This window comes from Lycorma delicatula, chromosome 1 (assembly GCF_047948215.1).
Source record: "Lycorma delicatula isolate Av1 chromosome 1, ASM4794821v1, whole genome shotgun sequence".
Classification (NCBI taxonomy): Eukaryota; Metazoa; Arthropoda; class Insecta; order Hemiptera; family Fulgoridae; genus Lycorma; species Lycorma delicatula.
This window is the reverse complement of record NC_134455.1, coordinates 54,766,779-54,793,726: the sequence shown is the minus strand read 5'-3', so window position 1 is coordinate 54,793,726 and position 26,948 is coordinate 54,766,779. Positions and strand designations below refer to the sequence as shown.

The 26,948-nt window shown below is 30.4% G+C and overlaps 1 protein-coding gene across 1 annotated transcript in view; it reads left to right on the top strand.

The window, feature by feature from the left end:
• LOC142318284 (glutamyl aminopeptidase-like) overlaps window positions 1-26,948 on the top strand; it is a 112,459-nt gene that overhangs the window by 67,238 nt on the left and 18,273 nt on the right. Inside the window, exons 10-14 of the mRNA XM_075354861.1 lie at window positions 174-301; window positions 9,142-9,345; window positions 14,305-14,384; window positions 21,367-21,512; window positions 25,058-25,187. Of these exons, the coding sequence (XP_075210976.1) occupies window positions 174-301; window positions 9,142-9,345; window positions 14,305-14,384; window positions 21,367-21,512; window positions 25,058-25,187 (688 nt within the window). The remainder of the gene's footprint in view (window positions 1-173; window positions 302-9,141; window positions 9,346-14,304; window positions 14,385-21,366; window positions 21,513-25,057; window positions 25,188-26,948) is intronic.

Sequence of the window (26,948 nt, the reverse complement as noted above, 5' to 3'; positions counted from 1 at the left end):
TTACTGTAACAAAGCTGCTGTTTTGGAAAAAAGAGCATGAACTAAATTAAAGTCTCGTAATTTGTCGTTCATTATATACATTCATTACATTATATACTACCAGTACACTAGATTCTGAAATGCAATTTTTATGTGAAAATTTCTTTCAAGATTGTATTTTTATTTTTTTGTAGTCAGCGTAAATTTAGCTCCTGGCACTACTTGGTTCAAGGTTAATCATCATCAGTTTGGTTATTTCAGAGTTAGGTATGCACCAGATGATTGGCAGAAAATAGTTAATATGCTTTTGACAAACCATGAAGTAAGTGTATTTATATTATTATTATTGATCACATAAATATGTATTTCAATGTAATTGATTTGAGTGTTATTTTCTGCCATTCCTAGCATTGTCACTAACATTCGTAGTTGAGATGTTTCTACTCTATTTAGGAGTGCTAAAAGTAGTTTTGAGAGTGGGGATATTCTGAAACACATCAACTATGAATGTTAGAGTTGATAATGTTAGGAATGACAGAAAATAACACTCAAATCAATCATAATCTTTGCAGAAACGTAAAATATTGTGAAAATTAAAAAATATATATATATATTTCAATATGACTTTGAATGTGTTAGGTTTCAGTTATTTATATTAAAATTTGTTGTTTATTAGCATTTGGCATTCTTACCAACCATAAATAGATGGTTGAAATTTCATATTTAAATAAGAAAATTCATGAAAATTTGTGTTTTAACTTCAAAATGTAGAATTTGAGATTCCTTAGAATGTCTGTAGTTCCTTGCTCTCCTTAATATTTATAATTGATTTCCTCAAAATATTGGACTATTCATTGTTACCTCCTTTTGCAGATGATACCATGTATCTACATCAGAAGATACAGGATTAGAAAATTTGGTATTAGCTGTTAAAAATAATAATTCATTGGATGGGTTATAACTATTTGAATTTAAATGTGGATTAAACAGTTACAGTGTGCTTATCAAGAACACACCATTGTTAATCATATGGTTAATATCCCCATTTATGATAATAGTTTTTTAATAATTTTGTGGCCAACATTGTTAACATTTTTTGGGTATTTGAAATATTTGTGGGTTGGACAAATTGATTTCATTTTCAACCATAGCAAATGATATTGTCTTACTTTAAAGCATCTTAATCAGTTATTACTAAATTTACTCCTGAATATTACATTTAGTAGTTACTTCAAAAATTGGAATGAGTTTTCTCTTTATAAAAGTGGGCAGATGTTTGTTTCATTCTGGAAAATACAATTCATGTAAACCACTTTTAACTAATAAAAAATTGTAACAGTTTCATGAATTTTTATCTACAACTTTGCTTTTTGATAAAAAAAAATTCTTTATCTACTTAAAAGAGTGTATAATGAAAGTATATATATATATATATATATATTCACATATATCAAAATAGGCAGGAGAACTGTTTTGCATTATTTACATGTGTTTTTTTGTACTTGAAACCACCAAAACACAGTAATTAGATAAGCTAAACTTCAATATTAATTTCCAGTAACTGATTTTCGCAGTATCCTGCATCTTCAGTTTCTATTGAATTCTGTAACCGCTTAAAAATATTCTTTTTTTAATCATTTTTCATTTTATTCTAAATTGTTTTGAAATTTTGAATTGTATTATGAATGTATAAATTAATTATACTGTCTAGTACTGGAATGATTTAATCTCTTAAATGTAGTATTTTCCTTTCCTCTATATATATATATATATATATATATATATATATACACAAGTTGTGTGAGAAAAGTAATGAGATTGGTAACACTGTGAGTGATCTGGCAACGCTGTGTCTACCCGTATCGCTCAGTTTCAACTCTGTTCAGCCAACATATTATTTTTGACAGCGCCATTAGTGAAGTTGTGTTTTTGTTGTGCGTTACAAAAATGGAGCATCGGAATTTAGAGCAACGTTGTGCAATCAAGTTTTGTGTTAAACTTGGGGAATCCACGAATGTGACCTTTGAAAAGTTGAAACAGGCCTACAGGAAACACTGCTTATCAAGAGCACAAGTTTTCTGCTGGCACAAATCATTTTTGGAAGGCCGAGAACATGTTGAAGATCAACCTTGCTCAGGGAGACCTTCAACTTCAAAATCTGATGAAAATGTTGAGCGTGTGAGGGTACTTGTGAGATCAGACCGTCGTTTAACAATAAGGATGATGAGTGAACAGTTAAGTTTAAACACTTTCACCGTATATCAAATTTTGACATATGATTTGGAATGCGAAAGGTCTGTGCAAAATTGGTGCTGAAAAACCTCACAACAGAACAGAGGACAATCAAAGAAACGTGTGCGTTGATCTTCTTGAGAGGATTGACAATGACCAAGAATTCTTCAATCTTGTGATCACAGGTGATGAATCCTGGATATTTGAGTACGATCCTGAAACAAAGCGGCAAAGCGAAGAGTGGCACACTCCATCATCTGCTCAACCGAAAAAATGTTGGAATGAGCAAATCAAAGATCAAAACCATGCTGTTTTGCTTTTTTGACAGTAGGGGTTCATGCATAAAGAATTTGTTCCTCCAGGACAAACTGTCAACCAAGTGTTTTACAAAGGTGTCCTTGAAAGGCTCAGGAAAAGGGTGATTTACGTGAGATCAGACATTGCAGACAAGTGAATGCTTCATCATGACAATGCCCCGTGTCGCACGGCCATTTCCATCAGGGAATTTTTGACCTCAAAATGCATTCCTACGGTACCTTAACCCCCCTATTCACCTGATTTCAGTCGTTGTGACTTTTCCTTTTCCCGAAATTGAAACATGTCTTAAAAGGACGTCATTTTGGAACTCTGGAGAACACTCAAAAGACTGTGACCGACCAGTTGAAGCCTTCCAGCGCTGCTACCAGGAGTGGGAACAATGACTCCGCTGGTGTATAGCTGCCCAAGGGAACTACTTTGAAGGGGATAATATTGTTGTTTGAAAAAAATAAAAACTTTTGTAAGTAAAAAGTCAGTCTCATTACTTTTCTCACACACCTCATACATACAAGTATATACATACATAGAAATTTTTTGAATATTCAAATAATTTGTTAATAAAATTTAATATTATATGAAATATAAACACCAAACATAGTTATTAGATAATTTAAACCAACCATATTAATTTTCAATAACTAGTTTTAGTGGTGGCCTGCATCTTCAGTTTGTATTAAATTATGTATCTATTACATTAAATTTTTATTTTTTTTTGTTATTTTATTTGAAATTATGTTTTATATTTTGAAATTTTGAATAATATAATAAGTTTTATATGTAAATTTTGCTGTGCAGTGCTAAATAGCAAAATTTACAAAATAACAAAAAATTAAAAAGTATGTTTTAATGTAATGGATGTAGAATTTAATAGCAACTGAAGATTCCAGGATATCATGAAAACTAATTACTGGAAATTAATTAATAAATCTTACTAATGTAATTATTGTATTTTGGTGTTTTATATTTATGTACATACAGAAAGAACATCTTTATGCTTCATTTTCTATTTTTAATAAATTTCTTAATGATGTAAAAGACTTACCCTTTAGTTTATTTAAAATTTTATTTTATTGAAAAAATATTATTCTATGATGAATTTTTAAATAATATTAATTAGATAAACCAAGTTTTTTTCTAATCTCATTTAAAATTTTCCTTTGATCCTTTTATGTAGTCCTGGAACAGTACCTTTTTGTTATCCATGGGACACATACGTATGATAAGTATGTATAAGATTGTATAATATATAATTATGTTCTGATTAAATAAATTATGTATTTATTTTCTTACTAAAAATATTTGGCAATTATGTGAGAAACAATTTAATTTTGAGTGTTTCTTTATTCTCTTTAATCTTTGTACTTCCTTTTACCCCCATTTTCTTATTCATACAATAAAGAAAAGCTAACTAACTAATTGGTATTATAACATCATTTTTCCTGATTATTTTAAAATGTAGCTGTTATGTGGCCAGTCTGAATTTTAAATATCTATTATATGAGGTTGGTGATGTATAAAATAAATTTTTCATTTGTATATATCTTTTTGATAAAGTTCAGCCATCAGATTATGAAGTACAAGTTGATTATAAAGTAAAATTACTAGTTTTTTTTTTTTGCAATAAAAATTCTAAACAGTAGTTCTTTAAAAAACTATATTAATTAGTTACAGAATATTAATAGTTTAGCATTACATTAGTGTACTGATAAAAAAAATCACCTGGGAAAGGCTTGTGGTTACATAAATGAGTAATAGATCATTGTATAAATTAAGATCAGATGCTGCTGGTTTTAAACATCTGCAAAATAAGATTAACATTTTTTTTTAAATTCTAAAAATAATTTTTATAAGCAATTATATTTTCTAAACAAAATAAATTAGTAATTAAAATAATAACAAAAACTATTTAAATGCTCAACTACCTACATTGCTCCAGTGAACCAATCTGTTGGGTCCCAACATATTGTCTATGCAGTTCCCATTTTTATTAATGCAACCAACTTGTCAAACATGGCAAATCGAAGGTGAATCTACTCATCACAGTACTTTTGATACAATTTCTACATAACCTTTTATAAAATTTCTCATATGTAATTAATTGAGTCTTATGAGTGAGTGTTGACCATATTTTCTCAGACTGCTACATTTCAAAAGAAATTTAAAAAGTTTTAAACAACTTCAGTATCCAACAGTGGGAGAAATCCTAAATTTGAATAAGTTGGTTTGTTCCTACCTACTGCCCTAATGTAGGGACAACTAATTCAGTTGTACAACAGATGTATACACATTGGAATATGTTTGTATGGTTGGCCCAGCTGTTCTGTCCAAGTTGAGTAATGTATAAAAGCATTATCACATTATTCTTATACCACAAAATAGTTTTTTTCTTCTTAGATATGTTTTTATTGTTTTCTATGTTCAGTGTGTATGGGATTAAATAGTTTAACTTAGGTAATAAATGAAGAAATTACTGTATTATAAATTTAACTTAATTATAACTTATAAATTTAACTATGTAATTAACTTTTGGTTTGTGTTGACTACTTATGAAGTCATCAGACCATTCTTCTTTGCCGAGCTATTGGTTACTAACATCCTGACCCCGGAGGAGAAGACATCCATCATATGATGGATCTAAACATTACACCACCTCCTTCATACCTAGCTTTACTGGAAGTCATCTTCAAAGCCTTCAAGACATATTCCATCTTGCCTCAGTCAGGATGCCATCCATGCGAATCCCACACGCGACATTCCCATCGATGTAAGACGCCTATACAAATTCTATTGTTAACACAAGTGTTAAACAAGACCTTATCGATTGAGCTGATCCACAAAACCCACCCTAAGGTAGAGCGAGCCCAATAAGCAATGCCAATGAGCATGCAACAGCTAAACAACGCAAACACCAATAAAACAAAAATTTAGTAAAACACAAAAACACCACCCATTAACAAAAACAAACATAAACCCAAACAAAACAATTAAATATAAACCCAACAAAAACAAAACAACTCACTAAACACTAATAAACCGAAAACTTATTCTATAACCCTCATCAAAAACAAATCAACACAGAAACCGATTGAAACCTAAATAATCATAAAACAGCTTATCAACTTAAACAAGAAAAAATTCCAGAGGCTCCCAGCCTGTGACCACATAGCTGTAAATCTAAAAATCAATTTTGCTATGCAACATATCCTGCGCACACATGTACGTAGGACATTCGTCCAATCTACAATCATGTAACGCCAACCTCCCAATTCAAGAACAGTAAAAACAGATAGGAGATCCCCCTTTCTTCTTGATCAGGCAATCCTTCACTTGATGATGTTTACCACCACAATGAGAACAAAGTTCCTTTCCGTTATACCTTAGCCACATGCTCTAAACCATTACACCAGAAGCACCTACTCATTCTCAAATAATCTTTAACCTTAAAAGAATGAAGATTTACAAACAGCCAACTACCCTATCAAGAAAAGCTTGACAAAAACCCTTATTTACCTCTACAACATAATGCACAGTACTACTATTACCCATGTTGCCTGCCTGAAATACAATCTTGAACACACCAGCAAACTCTTCAGAAGTGTCACAAGTGTTTTGTGACTGTACCACTTCCAAAAAATCCTTTTTCTCTATACTTGAAGGACATCATATATGATCATATGTGGTCTGAGAAACTTTGAAGTTACAGTCTTTATTGGATACTGTTTGATCCTATCATTGATCTTGATTGGTCTTCGGTGTAACTGTCATTAGCAATAATCTTAACGCCCTTGGGATTGTCCTTTATGCTCACAATCTGCAAAATCATTCTTCCTAGCTTCTAACTGTTTAATGACTTTGCCTTTAATAGCCACTGGGGTAACCCCTGAAGGCTCATCTATCAATATAACCCGTGGCTGCGGTTTAACAACGTCAGAGAATGATTCTTTAATAGGTGGTGTCAAAACAATCTTCACTTCAAAAACTTCGCTTTAAAACTTTCTATATAACCCTGTAGTCTATCATTTCACAGTTAACAAGTGTAGAAACATTAACTTACAAAGCTGAGATCAGATGTAGGTGGCACTCTTCTCTCTCACGTTCTTTGAGTGTCCAACGAATTCCTCCACCTCATCACATATTCCGTTAAACATATCAATCACTTCAGTGACAACCTCATGTGAAACTAAGTCTGTTGATGCCAACCGCATCTCCAATTCTCTTAAAGCAACAGCTTCAGTCTTTTTGGCTTTCAGGGGCGGAAAATCTGATTGTCTAACGGCAGAACCAAATACCTCTTCCACAAGCCTCATGTCGGAGCCAGAATCATCATGCTCTTCCTCTACTGCCGTGCTGGCCACCCCCACAGCAGTCTTAGTTGTGACGTACCTAAGACCTTTGACGTACTCCCTTTCTCCTTCCTTAACCGCTGCCGCACTGATTTGGATTGCTTTTCTGTCCAACTGGACACACTTGTCACAACACTAACCACTAACAGCATCGCTTTCTTCCTCATTGGCCTCAATAGCTTTTTTCAGCTGCACCTCCTCTAAAACTTTACAGTCTACTATAAGTTATAGCACTCATATAAGTCCAAACTTAACAAAACATAACAGCCAATAGAACAAACCAGTAAGGTAAACAAACAACCAGCAGCCAATCAGAAAAGACCAATATGGCTGCCTTTGCTAACATAAGTAACCGTATCCAAAAGTAAAAAAAAATCCAAGTTCAATTACAAAAAAGCCAACAACTTCAGTAATCCTAAACCAAAATATTTAACACAAAACAAAAGAAAACTAAGAAAAACTCCAAAAGAATACTCCCCAAGGGGAGACCTAAACCATAAATCACCCACCTGTGAACAGCCCAAGTAACCTAAAATTACCTAAGAAAACAAAATTACAAAAGTAACAATCCTAACTAATACCTTATAACTACAAAAACAAATACTAAAACCAAAAATGAAACTCCCATAAAAACTGAAAACCAAAAAAATAACTAACCAAAATACTACAATTCAACAAAAGACAGAGCTACCAAAATTCATGCACACTCACTGCCACCATGCATTGAACTATATGGTTACTAATAATAGTTATCTAGACATGTTGCAGGAGTGTGCAATACCACAAATTGAACATCGGCAACCCAACGTTTACTTCCGACAAAATGGCGTGCCACCACATTGGGGTTTACATCTTAGGGGCTACCTACTTGAAAAATTTCCACAATATTGGATTAGCCATGATGGACAAATTCCCTGGCCATCTCAATCCCCTCACAGTATGCCACTCCATTTCTTTCTTTGGAGATTTGTCAAAGACAGGATGTTCTCATGAAGGTTATCAACATCAATGAATCAAAAAGAAGAATTGGAAATGTAATTAATAGAATAACTCCTGATATTCTTCATAATGTATGGCATGAAACTGAATATCTAGATATTTTACACACCACAAAAATTGCTCATTTGGAACATGTTTAAAGTTAATAAGTGTTGTAAACAAAACTGTTTGAAATGCCTTGTTCAACAGTTATGCATTTAAGTACATTGTTTTGTTATTCTCTTATTAGCACCTAAAATGTGCTGAATAATTTATGATCACTCTGTTTATATAATGAAATGAACTGGCTTGAAAGTTGAGGAAAAATAATCACCTCACAAAACCATTCAGATCTATAAAACTATATGAATTATAAAGGACTAAAAACAGCTTTTATCTGTAAATCTCTTACTGTGCTTCAGTTTTTGTCATAATTGAAGCAGACTTTGAAGAGGGATCTACATATCTGGTCTTGAGTGAAAGAATTTTTTATTGTCCATAAAATGAGAATACAAGTGTCAAAATCAGATGGTCGTGCTTTGCTAAAAGGTGATCACAGAACTGTTGGTTGTATTTTCTTTTAAGACATATTGGACTTCATAGATTAGAATTTTCAGTCTCATCTAATCTTTTCAATTGCTTCAAAAATTGAAGAGAACATTCTGTAAATTAATGAAATTATTTAAAGCAACTGAAATAAGAGTATTAAAATGATAAGTAGTATGCTAAAAATAGACAAAGAGCTGGTAAAGCAAGTTTCACAAAATAATCTGAGTATGTCGTTAATATGCATGAAAGTGGTGTCAGAGTTCTCACAGCAGAATAAAGATAAAGTAGAAGGACATTTGATGTTACATTCTAAAATGAATAGAGCAGCAACTAGACTTATTTAAAGTAGCCATCTCTTTTGATAAGAGTTTTGGCATATCAGTATTAAACAGAAACTAAGTGGCAAATAGTACATAAGAATATCCAGAATTGCTTAGGAAGCAAATAGCTATAATCATTACCTTATACACTTTATTATTTCTCTGTTAAGCAGTTATTGGCCAGAATCATCTCAGTTTTAGGACAATCCTTGCTATTTACTGGATCTGGTCTGGCTAACAAAATTTAATATTAATAATAATGTGGTCAATAAAATTAAATCTGTCCTGATATCAGGAAATGCCCCACTCCAGTCTCAGGACATTCTAATTCAGCCTCATTAATTATTATATTCTGTGATTTACAAATTAAAGAAACTGTATCTATGTGTAAATTTTAATTTTAGTATTTTCTTATTTTATAGAGTGTTTCTGCAGCTGATAGAGCCAATTTATTGGATGATGTATTTAATTTAGCTTCATCTGGTTACATTAGTTATAAGCTTGCACTTGATGTCATACAGTACTTACCAAAGGAGCATCATTTTGTCCCTTGGATTGTTGCGTCTGTTAAACTTAAAACCTTAAAACGTTTTTTAATCAGTACACCTGTTTACATGAAATTTAGAGTAAGTTATGCTATAAATATTTTTTAATTGATTATCAAATCATAGTGCTATTATTTATTTACATTACAATGAAATCTCAATATTATGACTTGTTTGTAGGATAATATCTTTTTTGTGGTTACATTTTTGTCCTCTTCACATTTCCTGAATTAAGCAGTGTATGTTAATTCTTCTGTTGCAACAAATATGATATGCAAAAACAGTGAAAGAACAATTAAAGCTTTTAATGAAGGGAGTAACATCAAAAAGGTTCATAAACCAGAATTTGAGCCAATTAATAAATAATTGTACATTGATTTCTGCAAAGTTTCAAATTTACCATTAATAGAAAATAAACTGAATTCTTTACAAAAAAATTAGGCTTTCTGAATTTAAAGCTTCTGATGGTTAAGCGGAAATAAATTCAAACATTACATTATTTCATTCAGAAAAATAAGTAGCAAAGTCAAGGATGTAGATTTAAAATCTATGAATATCTAGTTAAAAACTAAATGGCTTGTACAAGAGGTGGTTTTAAGTAAGACAACATACCCAATATTGATGAAACAGAAATATTTTATAGATTGCTTCCAGATAAAACTTTAAAATTATAAATGAGTCACTGTTTTTATCTGTGCCAATATATCAGGAATGAAAAAACATCTGTTACTAGTTATCAGTAAGTCAAAAGACCCGAGATGTTTCAAAAGCATTACAAATATATCAGTAAAGTTTTGAATTAACTAATCAGTATGGATGACTTCTGAAATTTTTTAAGTAAAAATTTGTTCATTTAATGATGAGTTAAGAAAGATTGATTGAAAAGTTTTATTATTAATAGGCAACTGTATACTCTTTTTTGTTATCCTCCATGACCACCATTAGGTATTGCTTCAGAGGATGAGATGAAATGGCAGTTTTTAGCATGTGAAAATGCCATGCCTGACTGGAATTCAAACCTCTGGATGAAAGGTGAAGATGCTACCATTTACATCATGGAGGCTAGCAATATTGGCATATTGCTATTACTAGATTAAAAAAAATTAGTCATTTTCTTCTAATTAATATTCTACAGCCAATAGACATGAGTGTGATAAAGTGTATGAAAAATGACTGTTAAAAGAAAATGTTAAGACGTATTGAATTCTCGCCTCAGAAAAAAATTTATTTATATACTGTAGAGTCCTACCTGATAAATATAGCATGGAAAAATATCGACAATAGTAAAAAATTCATTTTTACAAATTTACTTTGTTCTAAACCTAAAAACAAACAATACTTATAGACCTTCCACTAAACCTTCCAACTAACCTTCCACTAAATAAGCGGAGATCAAACAATTCAATATTCTGCAGTTTTTATTTTTTAATGAAACAAATTTGGATCTTTATGTAGTCAGCAACAGTCTAGCTACTTCAGCAGCTTTTGGAAGAAAAACATCAGGAAGGAAGTGAAGAAAATGGTGAAACGGAATCAGATATGTTGGCAAATAAATGAGCATTAGATACTACATAGCTAATTCCCATGTATTTCTGATTCCACAGTGTAAATGAGGACTTGCAATGCCATATCATAAATATTGAAAATAAAATTGGTAATATATATATATATATATATATATATATATATATATACAAATCAAAATGCAAATGGCTAATCAAGCATAAAGTTTTTCCAGGACTGTCAACAGTTAATGGCTTTGTTTACTACATACTGACAGTATGTAAGGATAGATAATATATGTGTGTTATGTAAAGATTTTTGTGAATATTGTACTGTCATAATGTGTTTTTGAGTAATGCTGTTTTGTATAGTAGAATATTTTTTTATAACTACATTATTAAAGGAAACATTTCTACAAACTGGTATGTTCATTTCTCTTGGAATGAGTAAGTGTTCCTTTTTTAAGTTCAGATTTTATATGCTGTATGAAAATTTGTATTCATGTTATTTTACATTAAAATTCTAAAACATTATCCCTATGTTCGACGTAGGTAAAAACACGTCAACATTTAAAGTCCATATTTAATTCTCTCTGTAACAAGAATCTCTTTACAAAAATGAAACTGTTGATCTGTTCAATGCCATTACAGCAAGGTTTCACTGTATGTTTAAATTCGATTAGTTAAGTTATATTTTTATTTCAAGTCATTTCATGGAGGTATAACACTTCCATGTTCTAGTTATAAATCCAGTTTTGGAACAAACCTGTTTCATTTTGAACAATTAGGAGAAAGCTAACAAACTCTATCTAGTACATGATATTTTAGTGAATCTAGATTTAGCTTTATTATCATAAGTATTTTAAATGAGGCTACAGAGTCTTCTCTTTAATACCACTATGCTGACCTTGATTAAGTGCCGTAATCTCTGCCTTTCATTCGGTAGGTTCTGGGTTTGAATTCCAATCAGGCTTTTTTCCGTACTCATACATTATTAAATTCATCTTTCATAAGTATGTGTGATTGGGCATTTTAGCCTGTAGTTGTTAAAATAAATAAATAATGACAGGACCAACTAATGATGGTTTGAATGTATTACTTATATGTAACCTCAGCATCCTCTTTAAGATTGTTTTTATCAGAGTGGACTTTACAATCTACCATCCCCATTTTATAGTTCGTACTAGTGTTTGAGCTCAGCAAATTTTAGTTTTGGGTTTTATTTTGCCTTCTTGGCTTGTTTTAGTAAATTTTTATTATATGATTAATATTACGTTTACACCTTGTATAGCTTATTATTTTGAAGTTATATTACCCTTTTAATAATAACTACCGGGCAATGATAACGCCCAAGCGTTTTTCACCCACAAACAACCAATAAAAAAAAAAAAAAAAAAGAAAGCAAATTTTCTACATTTGTACCTGAATTACATATCATTTATGTTATTCATCAGAGTGTATTTTTCGCCCAGTGTTTATCTTACTTTTTCCTACTATCATACAGTAGCACCATTTTTACTTCCTAATAATATCAATATTCAGTTTTATTTTCAACCATCATTTAACCTATTTTTTTTTTGGAAGCCATGTTGAAATATTTACTCTAAAACACTTGTAAAGTTTCACCATGATCTGATGTCTATATTGACCATGGAATTTTATGTTTTTAGTTAGTAGTTAGTGGATATATTATAGAGCCTTTTCTTGATTTGGCTCAAATCATTCTAGATTTTTTTCTAACCTGCCACCATCATAGTATTCAGTATACAAATACTTCTCAAGATGATCAGTTTTTGAACTGAAACACAGTCTCAGTATTTAAAATCTTATGCGTGTAAGTCCATCTTTTTTTAACATTTACGTGTTTCCAACAGATCATAAACTACAAGTGTTAGGTATTCAAAATTCTAACCGTTTATTTCATCTGAACTCTAGATCATGTGTTACGTAATGCTTCATCACTCTAGAGCATGATGTAACAGCTTTGGTACTTCAATGACTTAACAGATCAGCTTTTCTGTGGCTGAACATTTTGTATATTTATGGCCTTACATCTTCCAACATACAAATTGCGTTATTCTTATACACAGTCGTTCAGCAAGAGTACTTGCACTGTTAGACATACACTTTTCATATGTCATAATTTAAGACATACATGTATCTATCTTTATCATCAGTTGCTTTAACATATCAGTTTCAGTTGGGTTCTTAGATACCTGCAGTAACTGGTGGTTTACTGGATTTGCTACAGGAAACTCAGGAAATGAATGATCCTTCTAGCTGCCAAGGAAGGTTGCATACAGTTGACCATCATAGAGCGTATGATTCAGGCTGGTGAGATTTACTCTGTGAAACATTGTTTAAAGGCAGTGTGGCAGGTGTGTGGTTGGCTATAATTGACAATAAGTTGTGGCAAATAAAAATACTACGTTGCTATTGAAATTATCAGGACAAGAGAAGAAGTTATTCTTTGTAGAATGTGCTTCAGTCATACCGGATTAATGCATGGATTCTTATCTGGTTTTGCTCCAGTTTTTCCTTTACATAATAATTGTATAATGGTTTGTCTTATTGTCCTTCATTGTGTATACTTTGCAACAAAAGTTTCAACAAGTTTCACACACAGGAATATTATTCTGATATGGCCAAAACAACCAACTATTTAAATTTTGTATTGCTGTTAGACTCACGTCTAAACCTTAGATTAATTTATTTTTATTTTTCTCATATTTACATTTTTAATTGGGATTTTCCTAGTGATGGATTTTTTTATATGCTTGGATTGATTTCCATTTTTGTGAGTTCTATTCAAAACCCATTGTTCTCCTTTTTTGGCTTTGTATGCTGCACCCAAAAAATGTTGAAGTTCATTATTAAATTTCCTAAAATTTTGCATCACTTAAAAAATATATATATATATATATATATATATATATAGTAGTCTAGCTGCTTGTTTCCAGGTAATGATACAGTGATATCCTTTCTAGATGAATAACTCTATAATAAAAAATTCTAATTTTGATTTTTTAGTTTATAGAAATAGAAAAAATTGTAGACTGTCAACTAAGTTATTCTGATAATTGCCATTATGAGAATTAGGGGGATAAAAAAAGAGTTATTGCTTGCTTGATTTGCCAAAAACTTACTGATAAATAATAACACTCACAAGTGCATTCATTGTCTTGGTACAGCAACTATTCCTGATCCATGCTTGTTGCTACTTCCCTTTTTACTGCACTTTCTAAACTCCATTACAATTAAAAAAATTTTTTTGTTGATTCTTTCACTCCAAGAAACAAACTTCTGATGAATTTAACCCTCTCAATTGAACCGATTTACATGACCTAGATGTTCAGCAACTTAGTTTGGCATTTAAAGTATTTAAAATTGCATCTATTTGACACTTCAGTGGTTCAGACTTGCTTATGGTGTTTTTTGGTGTTTTGAATAATGTGTATTTCTGAGACTGTGCTATTATTACTCACTTAATGAATTTCAGTGTTATAGTTTTCATAATTTTCTTTCTTTTTTTTTATAGAAATTTGTTCACAAAATTTTAGAACCAATCATGTCTGATTCTCTTTGGGATATCTCAGCATCAGATTCTTACATAGAAAGGTAAAGTTCATTTTAAATGAGATATTATAATAAAATGTTTATTAGAATAAAACTTTATGGTTAATTTCAGTAAAAGATAATTGTTTTAATCTCATATTTCTATTGACTATTCTTTTAATGGATTCTAATTAACAGTTCCTTCAATATTGAAAATCTCCAACTCTGGAGATTTCCAGAATATCATAAATGAATCAATGAATTACTTCTATTTATTTATTTACTTTTTTAAGTTAACATTTTGTCATCTCTGTTGCAAGATTAGATATTTTCCAATCCACTACTTTGGGAATGTTTTTAATTTGAATGTATGTAAATTTCTATATACAGTAATGGTTCTGAACCTTATTAATCCGTGCATTAATAAGGCAGCTTTCCATCCATAAAATAACTAGCTAATTCAGATTGCAATGTAAATTTACCCAAGAGACCTGTGTGAATTTCCGCAATTATAGACTGCAGTTCTTGTACTGGACCATCTCTAATATTACTAGAGAAGAACTAAAATATAGAAAAAATTTAATTAAATAAGTATTAAATTGCACTTTCATGCTTGGTTTTTACCTTTTGTAAACAAAATTCATTGACTTAAAAAGAACTTCCTTAAATTTAAAAAATATTTGTCCATTTCAGCTGGTTTGACTTTGTTGCTAGCTTGAGTCTCATGAAACTACCTGGATGTTCTCCAAAAACTCAAATCTTTTAAAGAATTTTGATTTTTTTAAATCTAAATGTTAAATTTTTATTACCAGACATGTTGGCCCCCAAAGATTGTCATTTTATAATTTTATGGAATGAAAGTGTAATACAAGGTTGAATCAAATATAAACGGTCATTTTTTTAAATAAATTTATTAAATAATAATTTACACAATTCATACCTTCATCACTTCTCTATATAGTCTCCTGCACGATCTACATACTTTTGCCAACAATTTGGAAGCTTGTTCATAAAACGTTTGAGGACGAGTTGTCAACCAATTGCGCACTTGCTCCTTGACATCTTCATTGTTTTCGAATTGTTCCCCTCCAAGCGATTCTTTCAAGGGTGCAAACAAAAAATAGTCACAGGGGCACAAACCGGACTGTAGGTAGTATCAAAGGTTTCCCAGTGCATTTTTTCCAGTTTATCCCTTGTCAAAATTGCAGTTTGCGGCCAGTTTGTGGCATCATGGAGAAGGATGACATCTCTGATGGACATATCCCATCTTTTGTTTTGGTAGGTAGCTTTTGTTGGCTGTGTCAGCTGGCAATAGTAAACCGCATTCACTGTTCATTGATTGTGTAGAAAATCAATGAGTAAAACTCTCCTTAAGTCAAAATAAAACGTTGCAAGAAATTTTCCGGCTGACAGATGGGTTTTGGCCTTCACTGGGCAGCCAGTGAAGACCATTTTGACTCCATAATGTAATGATGGACCCATGTCTCATCACATGTGATGATGCACCTCAAAAAATTATTCCCATTGTTCCAAAATAGATTCAGAAGTCTCTGACAGATCTTCAACCAACCTGTTTTTATTTTTGGTCAACAACCTTGGAACTCATCAAGCACCAATTTTTCCAAAGCCAAGGTGATCACTGATCACCTTGATCACTCCCATAGCTGATACCCACTTGTGACGCAATTACTTCAACATGAATCTGGTGATTACCTTCAATAAGCTCGCAGATGGCACGGATGTTGTCATCTGTGAGACTTTGGCGTCAATCATGACTTTCATTTCCTATTCTTTCTTGGCAATTTTAAATGAGTTAAAATTTCCATGGGTTTAATGCCTTAATTAGTTAAAAACTTTCTGATTATACGTTGTGAAACAGATAACAGAACCTCCTATTCACTCATGGCTGTACTGATGACAAAACAGAGGAGGAGCTAATCTAGCTGCTTCCCCCGCTCTAATACACCAAAAATATTAACCCCCCACTCCACTGTACAGCTCAAAACTGCTTGCTGCGTAAAATAACAAAATTATCGTTTAAATTTAGTTCACCCTTGTATTATATAAAATGTGTCTAATTTGTTGGGAATAACTTACAATTTGTTTTTTAAACCATTATTTATAACATCATATGAACTAATTTATGCAGTTTATAGAATTAATTGATGTGAAGTTTTAATACAAAATGGTTTCTGTTTCTGATTAATATTATGTTCAGTATTCAGTAGTCCCAATATAATAACTTAATCAGTTCCTGAATGTCATAAATCTTAAATTAAGCTCTTAGACAGATTTTTTTATTATTTTTGCACAAAGATCAGCTGGTCTCAAAGTTAAGGCTTCAGTTCCTTTACTTTTGGCAAGGTTGTTGGAAATTTTCATCAACCTTTCATCCTTTTTCTTATCTATCTTTCATAGATTTATAAAAAAAACATGTCTGAAGTCATAATAATGAAAAAACCTTGACTGCATGCAGGATGATACTCTTTCATAAAATTTTTTTAGATAAGTCAAATTACATCATTTTAATTATAAGTCAGATTCTATATTGCTCAAAATTATAAAAACAGAATATGGAGAACAAGGTTGTTTACATCCTATATGCAATGCAATCAGCTCACCCATATCAACCACATCACATAATGACCACCCTAAAAATCTACAACATAAATTTATTTTTAACTTGCATTTCAATAGCACTGCTCTATTGCTGCATTTGTTAAAAAAGGTCTGTGTAATGTATACCAAAGTTTGCATACAATTATCTAAGTTAGAACAATAGTAAATAATTATTGTATAACTACAATTATCTTTTTTTGTAGAATATTGTTAATATTATGTTCTTAAATATGTGAATATAAGTTAGTTTATTCAATTTAATATAATTAACTTAGTAACTAGTTGCATGTTATTATGTTAACATTTTTTAATGTTTTATTTACCTGAAAAACATTGCGTGTTTGCTTCTTTTAATAACTAGCCTTCTTAAACAAAATCACTCAAATACAATTTATTACTCTTCTTAAAAATTCTGAAATTCCAAATCCACCAATAGAATCTGTTGATAATGAACTGGTAAATGTAATACCAGTTTTGTAATTTTTCCAATTAATTTCTCATAACATATTTATGTGACCTAAAATGTTATCTTCCAAATTTCCTGCAAAAATAAAACTGAAACCTGTTGCTGTAAGTATGTAAATTTGTTGCTAAGAATTTGAGACATTATTACTCCATTTAATAATCAGTCTTTTCTCTGATCACAAAAAAATGAAAAATATTTTCAAATTTTTGTATAGATAAAGGCCACTTCATTTAGTAACTTACAAAAGAATCACAAGAAAAACACCCAGTATAAAATAATAAAAAAATAATTTAGAGTTCAGTATAGAGTAAAGCTTGAATATACATTAAAGAAAATATACATATGGTTTGAATTGAGTACTTTACCTTTTTTGATTGAAGTCAGTTAAAAATGAAAAATTTTCCATTTTTTAGTAAACATGTAATGGAAAAATGGTAATCATAAAAATAAAATCAAATTGAACACTTGGAAATTGTCACTTGTATGTTAAACAAAAGTAATGTTATAAGTGACAGATATACTTTAAAAATGATACTTTTATTAAAACTGCTTTGTTCAATAAATAAAATATTCAATTTTATAATATAGTAAGTATAATATTTTATAGTGGGCCTTGGTATAAGACTTGCACCCAGTTTTTAGAGATCAAATTAAAAAAGTAGATTATAACACCAATTCTTAAATTGATTTAATTATTTTTTCTACGTTGAGTATTGCTTACCTTTCTTAGCTTCATTCTTTTATTATATGTTGATGCATTTCAGAATAACTCCATTGTCAAAACTTATCGTACTGGTACTTTTAAATTTCTCTTAGTCTTTATATATTTAGTCAGTGCTCTTCCCTTTATTTGGTGTCGTGCCTTATCTGGCCTTCTTGTTTATTTGTTGTTAACGGTTATATTTATCTTTTAATTTTATTTATCTGTTTCTTGTTTTCAGTAAATTAAGGTTCATGAAAAAACATCCGTTTCATCTGTTCATTTATGATCGTTATATTGTAACATTTTAATTTGAAGATTTCTAAAATGTTCATTTTTTCCCCATAATACAGTTGTGTAATTATATTGATTCTTCCATTTTAATTTGGGTTTGTCCTTTTATTAAGTGCATTGCATAGCTAGAATCTTGTTTTTTATTTTTAAAAGATTTCATATGTCTCAGTTTTAATTTTCTTTCCGTTTGTCCAATGTATGTTGCATTGCATTGCATTTACATTTTATTTTGTATATACCATTACTGTTTTAAATATCTTTTTCTTCTATATTACTGTTAAAAATCTTTTTAGTGTACTATTTGTATTTATAGCCATTTTTATATTATATTTACTAGAGAATTGTTTAATAGTTTAGTTTTAACATAAATGTTAATTTACTCTATTTAAAGGTTTCTTTATTGTTTTTTGTTTTAATTTCATTTCTTTTATTTCTATTTTTATTCATTTTTCTGACCATTTCGTTTTTATACCTGTTATTTCCTGCTGTATGACAAATGCCATTTAACTGTTTTTTATATGCTGGTTTCTTTTATGGTAATACTTTAATGGAAAAAAAGTTAAACACAATTTTTCAGACAGAATTTTTGTATACCACAAAATGGACTGTAAATAAAAATAGATATTTTTTTTTTTTTTATTACTGTAACTTGAAAAATTTAGTTGATAACATTGGTAGACAAGAAAAAAATTAATTTTCCTCTAAATGTGATACCATTCTTGAATTGCTTTTTTGCGTACATTACAGATCTATAAATATAATTTTTCTATCACCCTTAGCTTTAAATAAATTACACTTCAAAAAAAATTAAGGGAAAATATAGTTAAAATCTGTAAAATTTATAATTTTGCATGGCCATACCTGTTAGAATGATTTTGCTGATGCTTTTCTTTTATAAATAGCCTCAGGCACATCCTGAATTAATGTCCAGCAGTAATCAGCTAGCATGTTAGTATTCCATTTCCCTTTATAGCTGCTTTTCATCACCGAAATGTCTTGGTGGAAATGTTCACCATGTTTGTCACCATCTCCGAGGTTGTCCGGGAAAAAATTCCAGATGTGAGTGGAGGAAATGTATTTTCAAAGACATATTACATCCCATAGCTCTGTATGAAGTAAGAAGTTGATTAACAATATCGTGGTAATTGTTGGATTTTAAATGAAACGTCTTTAAATGAAGCTCAAGCTGCACTTTCTACATTATTTAACATACAGTTAAATACATCATCTTTGACCAACTCTCTTATTTGAGGACCAACAAATATTCCTTCTTTAATTTTTCCTTCACTTACATTCAGAAATTTCTGCCTGATGTACAAAAATCCAGGACCATCTTTCTTTCTTCATTTCTTTTACAAAATTTTTCATTAATCCTAGTTTGATATGGAGAGGGGGATAAAAATATTTTTTTGGGTTCAACTAAGCGCTCATGAATAACATTTTTCCCATTTGGAGTTAAGTTGTCTCGTTTCTTCCACTCTTTGGTAACATAATCTTTATCCCTAGCTCGGCTGTCCCATTTGCAAAGAAAACACATGTACTTAGTATAGCCTAACTGCATGCCTAACAAAATAGCTATAACTTTCAAATCACCACATACATTCACATATGTTCCAGCTATGTTATTTATAATTTATTTTTTCAAGATCATTTTCATCACATTGTATGTCTCTTTCAAATTAATACCATAAACGATTAGTATCAAAGGATATTTGCTACTGTTGTGTAATAGAACCACCTATAAACTATATATACTTGGACAAATCTATGAAAAGTCACCAGTCCTCAAGTTTATGAACGGGTTCCAAGTGCAACATAAGTTCATCAATATTTGTGCAATAAACCAAATTATTTTCATCAATAAAGTACTGAGAAAGTTCTTTTTGTCAGCTACAAAAGCCTAAAATTTTTGTATTTTTTTAAGTAAATTCCAATCTGGCAGTCTTGATCCTAACAGTTCAGCTTGATTTTTTGATAAAGTTAAATCTCTAACCAAGTCATTTAATTCACCTTGTGACATGTGGCTTATTGGAAGATAATTCAAAACCAAAATCATTGTTGTCTTCTTCAGTACTGCCTGATTCTTCATCACTGCTTTTAAAACATACTTTCACAGGTCGCTCAGAAACTGGAACAATTTCACTGTGAGTTACAGGCCTGATTGCAGATTACAATGAAGGATATTTTACAGTATGTTTGGACTTTTTAGAAATTTCAGAAGCACTTGTTGAACAAAAGTAACAATCGGTTACATGATCCTTTGGTTCACGCCAGACCATAGGTATACCAAATGGCAAAGCCTTCCGTATACCTTTCAGCCATCCTCTTCAATATACAGAACAATTAGTGCATACTATGATGATCCTGATCACCAATTTTACACTGAAAGTACAAACGATATGCTTTTTTAATTAAAGGTGTAATATTTTTTCTATTTGATTTTACGGTAAACTCACCACATATATAACAAAAGGCATCCACATCATTTACACAATTTCGAGGCATTATGGCACTGCACTGTTAACAAACTTAAGACAGCAATAAGACTGAACAAAATTAATTCATTCCTAAATCCAGTGCTTAATACAAATAACACAGCTGTGTTTTCAGCTACATGTTTTGACCTGCCTAGACATGATTAATCTTGTCCGTGAAGGCTCACTCTTCAGTGTTAGGTATGATGTCATAAAATGTGACTATGATATGATAAAAAATACAATATAAGAGCTTGCTAACTATACGTTGAAAAATGAAAAATTCCTTTAATTAAAATTTAAAAGTTTTTCTTAAATGAAAAATATTCTGAGTTCATATTCATTTTCAGCATCTAAAAGCAGATTAAAATCATGTATCGCATGTTAGGACACAATGATTATGTTTATCAGTGTAATAAGCATAAAAAAATGTAAAAATTATCATTGGATGTTTCAGCAGTTCTTATTTGTTAATTTGCATTTTTTTATTAGGAGGCGAAAGATTGTTGTTTTGGAACTTGGTTGTGCAATGCATCTGCCATCTTGTGTAGCTAGAGCAAAACATATGTTCAATGACTGGTTGCTGAACAATAGTGTGAAACGAGATCCAGAGATCAGAAATATGATTTATACTACTGGTGTGTTTTTAAATACTTATCATATGTTTACTAAAAGAATCATTGTTCTTTTTTTCTGAAATTAACTCAATATATTATGTTCACATCAAAAGATAGATCTTCACTTTGTGACTGACATAATCTCTTTATTTCAGTGATTAAAGAATATTATATTTGAATCATATTGTGATGTCTGAAATATTTTAGGACTTGAAAATATATAACTGCATTTTGCGAGTGGTAATTGGTTGTACTTTACTGCTTAAAAAAAGGAAACATCTGTGTAATGTAGGAGTTAATGTATTGGCTACAGAAATTCTTTGTCAGGTGTTGTTATATTGAAGTAATTATTATTTTGTCAAGTTCTGAACAGTTGTTGAAAATAAGTTGACTTAGTGCAATTAAACATATTAAATTACTTACCTTAAAAGAAATTTATTTCAGTTCTAGATAACACAGGTCAATAAAAAAATAAAAATTTGGAACTAAGGTAATAGTAGGTGAATTAAAATCTTATTTTTTATGGTGAATCTTAAAATTAAATCAGATTTTCTTCTTCACCCTCAGATTTTTAGTTATGACCCTTTAAAATATTGAGAAATTTCTTAAATAATAGAATAGAAAAATAATAATTACAATTAAAATTCCTACCTTTATTTTGCTGACATTTACGTTTATCTTAATTTTTTTCTCCTTATTTTCCTCTAATATTCATTGAAGTCTTTTCTTTTAACCATCCAGCAGTAGTCACTCATCACAGATTCATCCCATCCATTTGCCTTGATAACGTTGTTCCATCTGCAATATATCTTGATAGAACTCTTCTCCTTGTTCATCATTATTGTTACCCAAGTATAGGGAAAAAGTACAATTGAGAATGTAAAATATGAATTTTCAATGATATTCTGCAGCCTAAATTTTTGTAGTTCACTAAGAGTTCATTTATAAGCTGATCATGGTTTTCAGCTTTTTTGTTTTCAAGAAAACCAGTAACAACATCTTTGAATGATTTCCACGCTGCTAACTCTTTAGGATTCAGTTTGCTGTCAAATATATTTGCATGAATTAATTTTCTTATTTGTGGCCCGATGAATATATACCCCCTTTTAATTTGGTTTCACTTAATGTGAATAAACCTCAGCTAAATATTTAAAGCTGTCTCCATTTTTATCTAATGCTTTTACAAAATTCTTCATCAGGTGTAGTTTTATATGTAGCGGTGATAAAATAATACAATCTGCTTCACAAGGAGAATATTGACAACATTTTCCTTTCCTGGGATAAACTGATTTCTTTTTGACCAGTTTTTAATTGCATAGTGTTTATCTGTAGCCCGACTATCCCAGAAACACAAGAACACATATAGTTTGTAAAGCCACTATGGAGACCAAGAAAGATCAGTTTCAACAATGATTATCTTTGATAATCAATGATTATCTATCACAAGCGAACACTCACAGTGATTCGCTGTGAGTGTTCATTATACTTAATAGCTTTTAAAATTTTTGACATACTTTTATATGTTTCTTTCCTTCCTACAGCATGTGCTACCAGTATAGAAGAAAACGTATTTGACTTATGCAGTGGCACTGCCTTTAAGCTTCTTTTTGATGAGCCTATAAATACGTGCCAATCACAAACAACGTATTCGATGTCTAGTTCAGACTCAGACATTAGCCCCCTAACATCATGGCAAGAACAATTTAAACCATCTCGTCTAAAGTATTTCAGTAAATTTTCATTTCGATTTCTATTGAAATTTGATATCCTTGTTTAATAAATTCCATTCTTTAAGATGTGAACCTAGGAGTTCTGCATGTTGTTTTGACAAATACAAGTCACGAATTAGGTTGCTCAGTTCTGCTTGTGTCATGAGTTGAGGTTCAGTATTTGATTCTTCTGGAATGTAATTAATGTCTATTGAAGTTGAAGATTCATCAGTTGAGCCTTCTGGGGAATCAGAAATTTCTTTCCAAGAAGTTGGAGCAATCAGAATCAGAAAATCAACACCATGAAGTCTCATAGCTGAATGAACATTTGAGTATGCAATACTGCTTTTATTGTTTGAATTGAAACCAGTAACATTTGTTAAGCAAAAATAGCAATCATCATAATGGTTAGTAGGCTCTCACCAAATCATAGGTACGCCAAAGGCAAATGCTCTTTTTTCCTTTTTAACTATTTGGTTAGTTTACCGTAACACTTGATGCATGCTACATATGAAGCTCAGGACTTGTCTTGGTCTCCCAAGAGACCAAGAAATAAAAATCAAAATAATGTTTGTAAGCAGTTTTCAGCAGATTGGATACTAGTTTTCATTGACTTTTGATGGTGAATTCTACACAACATAAAAAAAAATTTGAAGAATTTTTACAAGCCCAATTTTTATTCATTGTAAAATTCAAAATGAAAAATTATTATTATTATTATTATTTATTCATTGTAAAATTCAAAGTAAACTGAAATATTACAATAATACTTACTTAATATAAAAATAAGTTTTAATTTATAAATATGTAATTACTTAAAATACTTCATAAAATTGTTTCACCATGGAGTGCAATAAAACACAGCACAAAACGTACAGATATGCGTGCACAGCTTAACAAATCTTGATAATACCAAAATAATACCAAAAGCTGTTGTGTCATAAAAATTTTTCACTTAATTTATGGCATCAGTTATGAAGCAGTCTTTAATATGTGTGTGATAAAACTTCTACTACGTTAAAGAATACAGTAATTCATACCAAGAGCTGAACTCATACTGAAGAAAATTTCATCACGTTGAATTATTCATTACTTGACTCACTGATTTGTCTATACATGTTTGGCTTGATATGAAATGACACCATTCGACTGTTATGTATCAAATGTAGGACTACAGGATGCATCACAGTATAAATCAGATGTAAATTAGCAAACATACAGATGTACTAACTTATTTATATTGTTTTTACACAAATGATGGAACAAATAAATTTAAGGGGTTGTAACTTAAGAATGTTCCATGATGGGTTGTTTCAGAATACATATTCAGATTCAGTATATAAAATACTATATACAACACCTACTTCCTTTTCAGTTCTACATTTTATGTTGACCAGGTAATTGTACATTTTCTTATGATGAGTAATTAATTTTGTTTTAATGTAAGCTATAGCCTTAGTTAATTTTTTTGTAAAATTAGTTTTAATTTTACATTCTTCCACTGTGTATGAGACAATTTATAAGTCCATTATTTTCTACAGAGCAAAGTACATTAATTTATTGCTTTAAACCATCTCCCCCTTAATACTGTAAAGTAATTCCTTAGTGCAAATGCTGTAAAGCAACTAATGCGTAAGCCACTCGTCCATAGTCACTTTCTATGAGAATTTTGGCTCAAATTATTCTCTTAAACTAAAATAAAATATGATCAATAAGAGCTTGATAATACAAAAAAAAAAAAAAATAAGTTTATACGATTTATTTTTTTATTTCTTACATTATCATAGGAATATATATCTATTTATACATCAGTTATCTTTGTTTATCTTAGCAGTGTACTGCATGTTATTGGTTTAGGTTTGGCCGATAGTGATGAAAGCAAGTGGGAGAGAGTATGGCAGTTATATTTATCTGAAGAAGAGCCTCAAGAAAAGGCAAAATTAAGAAATGCTCTTACAAAGATTAAAGAACCATGGCTTTTGAAAAGGTATATTTATATGAAAAGGAATCTTAAGTTTTGGTATTCTTTGAATTTCTGTAATTTAACTCTCATAAGGCATGTTTTTGTTGTTAATTTTCTGATAAAATGAAATGAAAATTTAATATATTAAGATTAAAAAAAATGCCATCCCTTTATAAAATTGATCCCCTGCATTTCACTAAATTTACAATATTTATTGCAACAAAAGTATATTTATTTCAGAAGAAGGTAAAAGAAAACCATTTAACTTATCACATATGATTGTAAGCTTGACATGGGATGCTTGTTATTCTTGAGCATAACAATTCTTTCTAACAAGAAAGAATTGAATAACAAGAAAAATCTTCAACAAGACTTTCAGGGATAACTTATGACTCATCTAAAGACACCTATAATACGTACACTTAACATTTATATAAATAAAATTAAAGTACTCTGGCATTTCAAAAATGATGATTTCAGTTTAAAACAAAAAAAGAAATTAAAAATATAATCTAAATGTGATGATAGATTACAATAGATTGGAAAATTTAATCAGTCTTTTTTTATTTATCTTTCATAGAGCAAAGAATTAGTGGATGGTATATGTTATGTAGTAATTATCACCAACTTGCAGGTATAGGCCAGTCAACAGGGCTTTTTATCATGATGAAATTGATACCCAGAAACTGATTGCAGGATATTTTAAATTACATTTCATATATGGAAACATATATGTTTTAAACTCACAACTCAGTATAACAATTGTTTAAACATTGGTTTTGTGTAAAAAATGCATTTTTTTTTCATTTTTTGTTTATAAAATGAAAACTGTCTGAGCAGTGACAATACATTCAATAAAAAAGTTGTAGAAAACTGCATAACCTGTAAAGTGAAACCTAATGTGTTTTGATTGATGCATTTCCTGCTGATAAAATCCAGAAAAATTTTAAAAATGGTTTTTTTGTGAAAATTTCCAACTCCGTTATTTTTGCATTTGACATATCGGCATTTGAGAAAAATAAGGAAATATCTTATAGAATGTGTATGCAGAAGCTGGATTCTACCGGGTGTATACTTTGTGTAGAATAATCATTCAAAATTTTTCATGCCTTTTCTTGCAGCATTCATTCTATCTCGTATGATCGCTTAAATGAAAATTTAAAGACAGATTCAGAAATTAGAAAAGTAAACAACAATCCATTAATTTACTTTCATTCTTTTAAATGTCATTGAATTAGTTTAAAAGCATCCAAACCTCGAGTGTTACATGTGAGCCTGCCGAATGAGACGGTGGTAGTGAGGGTATATGTTAGGGAGTATTTGTTAAATGTGAGTGCCATGCTGCACTTCTCCCACCACTGCCATATACCTTCACTACCACCAGCTTGCTAAGCACGCTCACATGTAACACTCGTGGTCTGGATGCATTTTAAACTAATTGAGCAGCATTTAAATGAATGTAAGAAAACTAATGAATTATTGTTTAGCTTCTCTAGTTTCCCAATCCGTCTTTAAATTTTTATTTAAGCAATCATATGAGGAAGAATGAATGCTACAAGAAGAGACATGAAAAATTTTAAATGTCTACTGTGCACAAAGTATGCATCCAATTGAATCCAGCTTCTGCACACATATTATATGTGACATTACCTTCCCCAAAGGCCGATACTTCAAACAAAAAAATAACCAAATTGGAAAATTTTGTAAAAATAGCCATTTTTAGGAGTTTTTCTGGATTTTCTCAGCAGAAAATGCATCAATAAAAATGCATAAGGTCTTATTTTA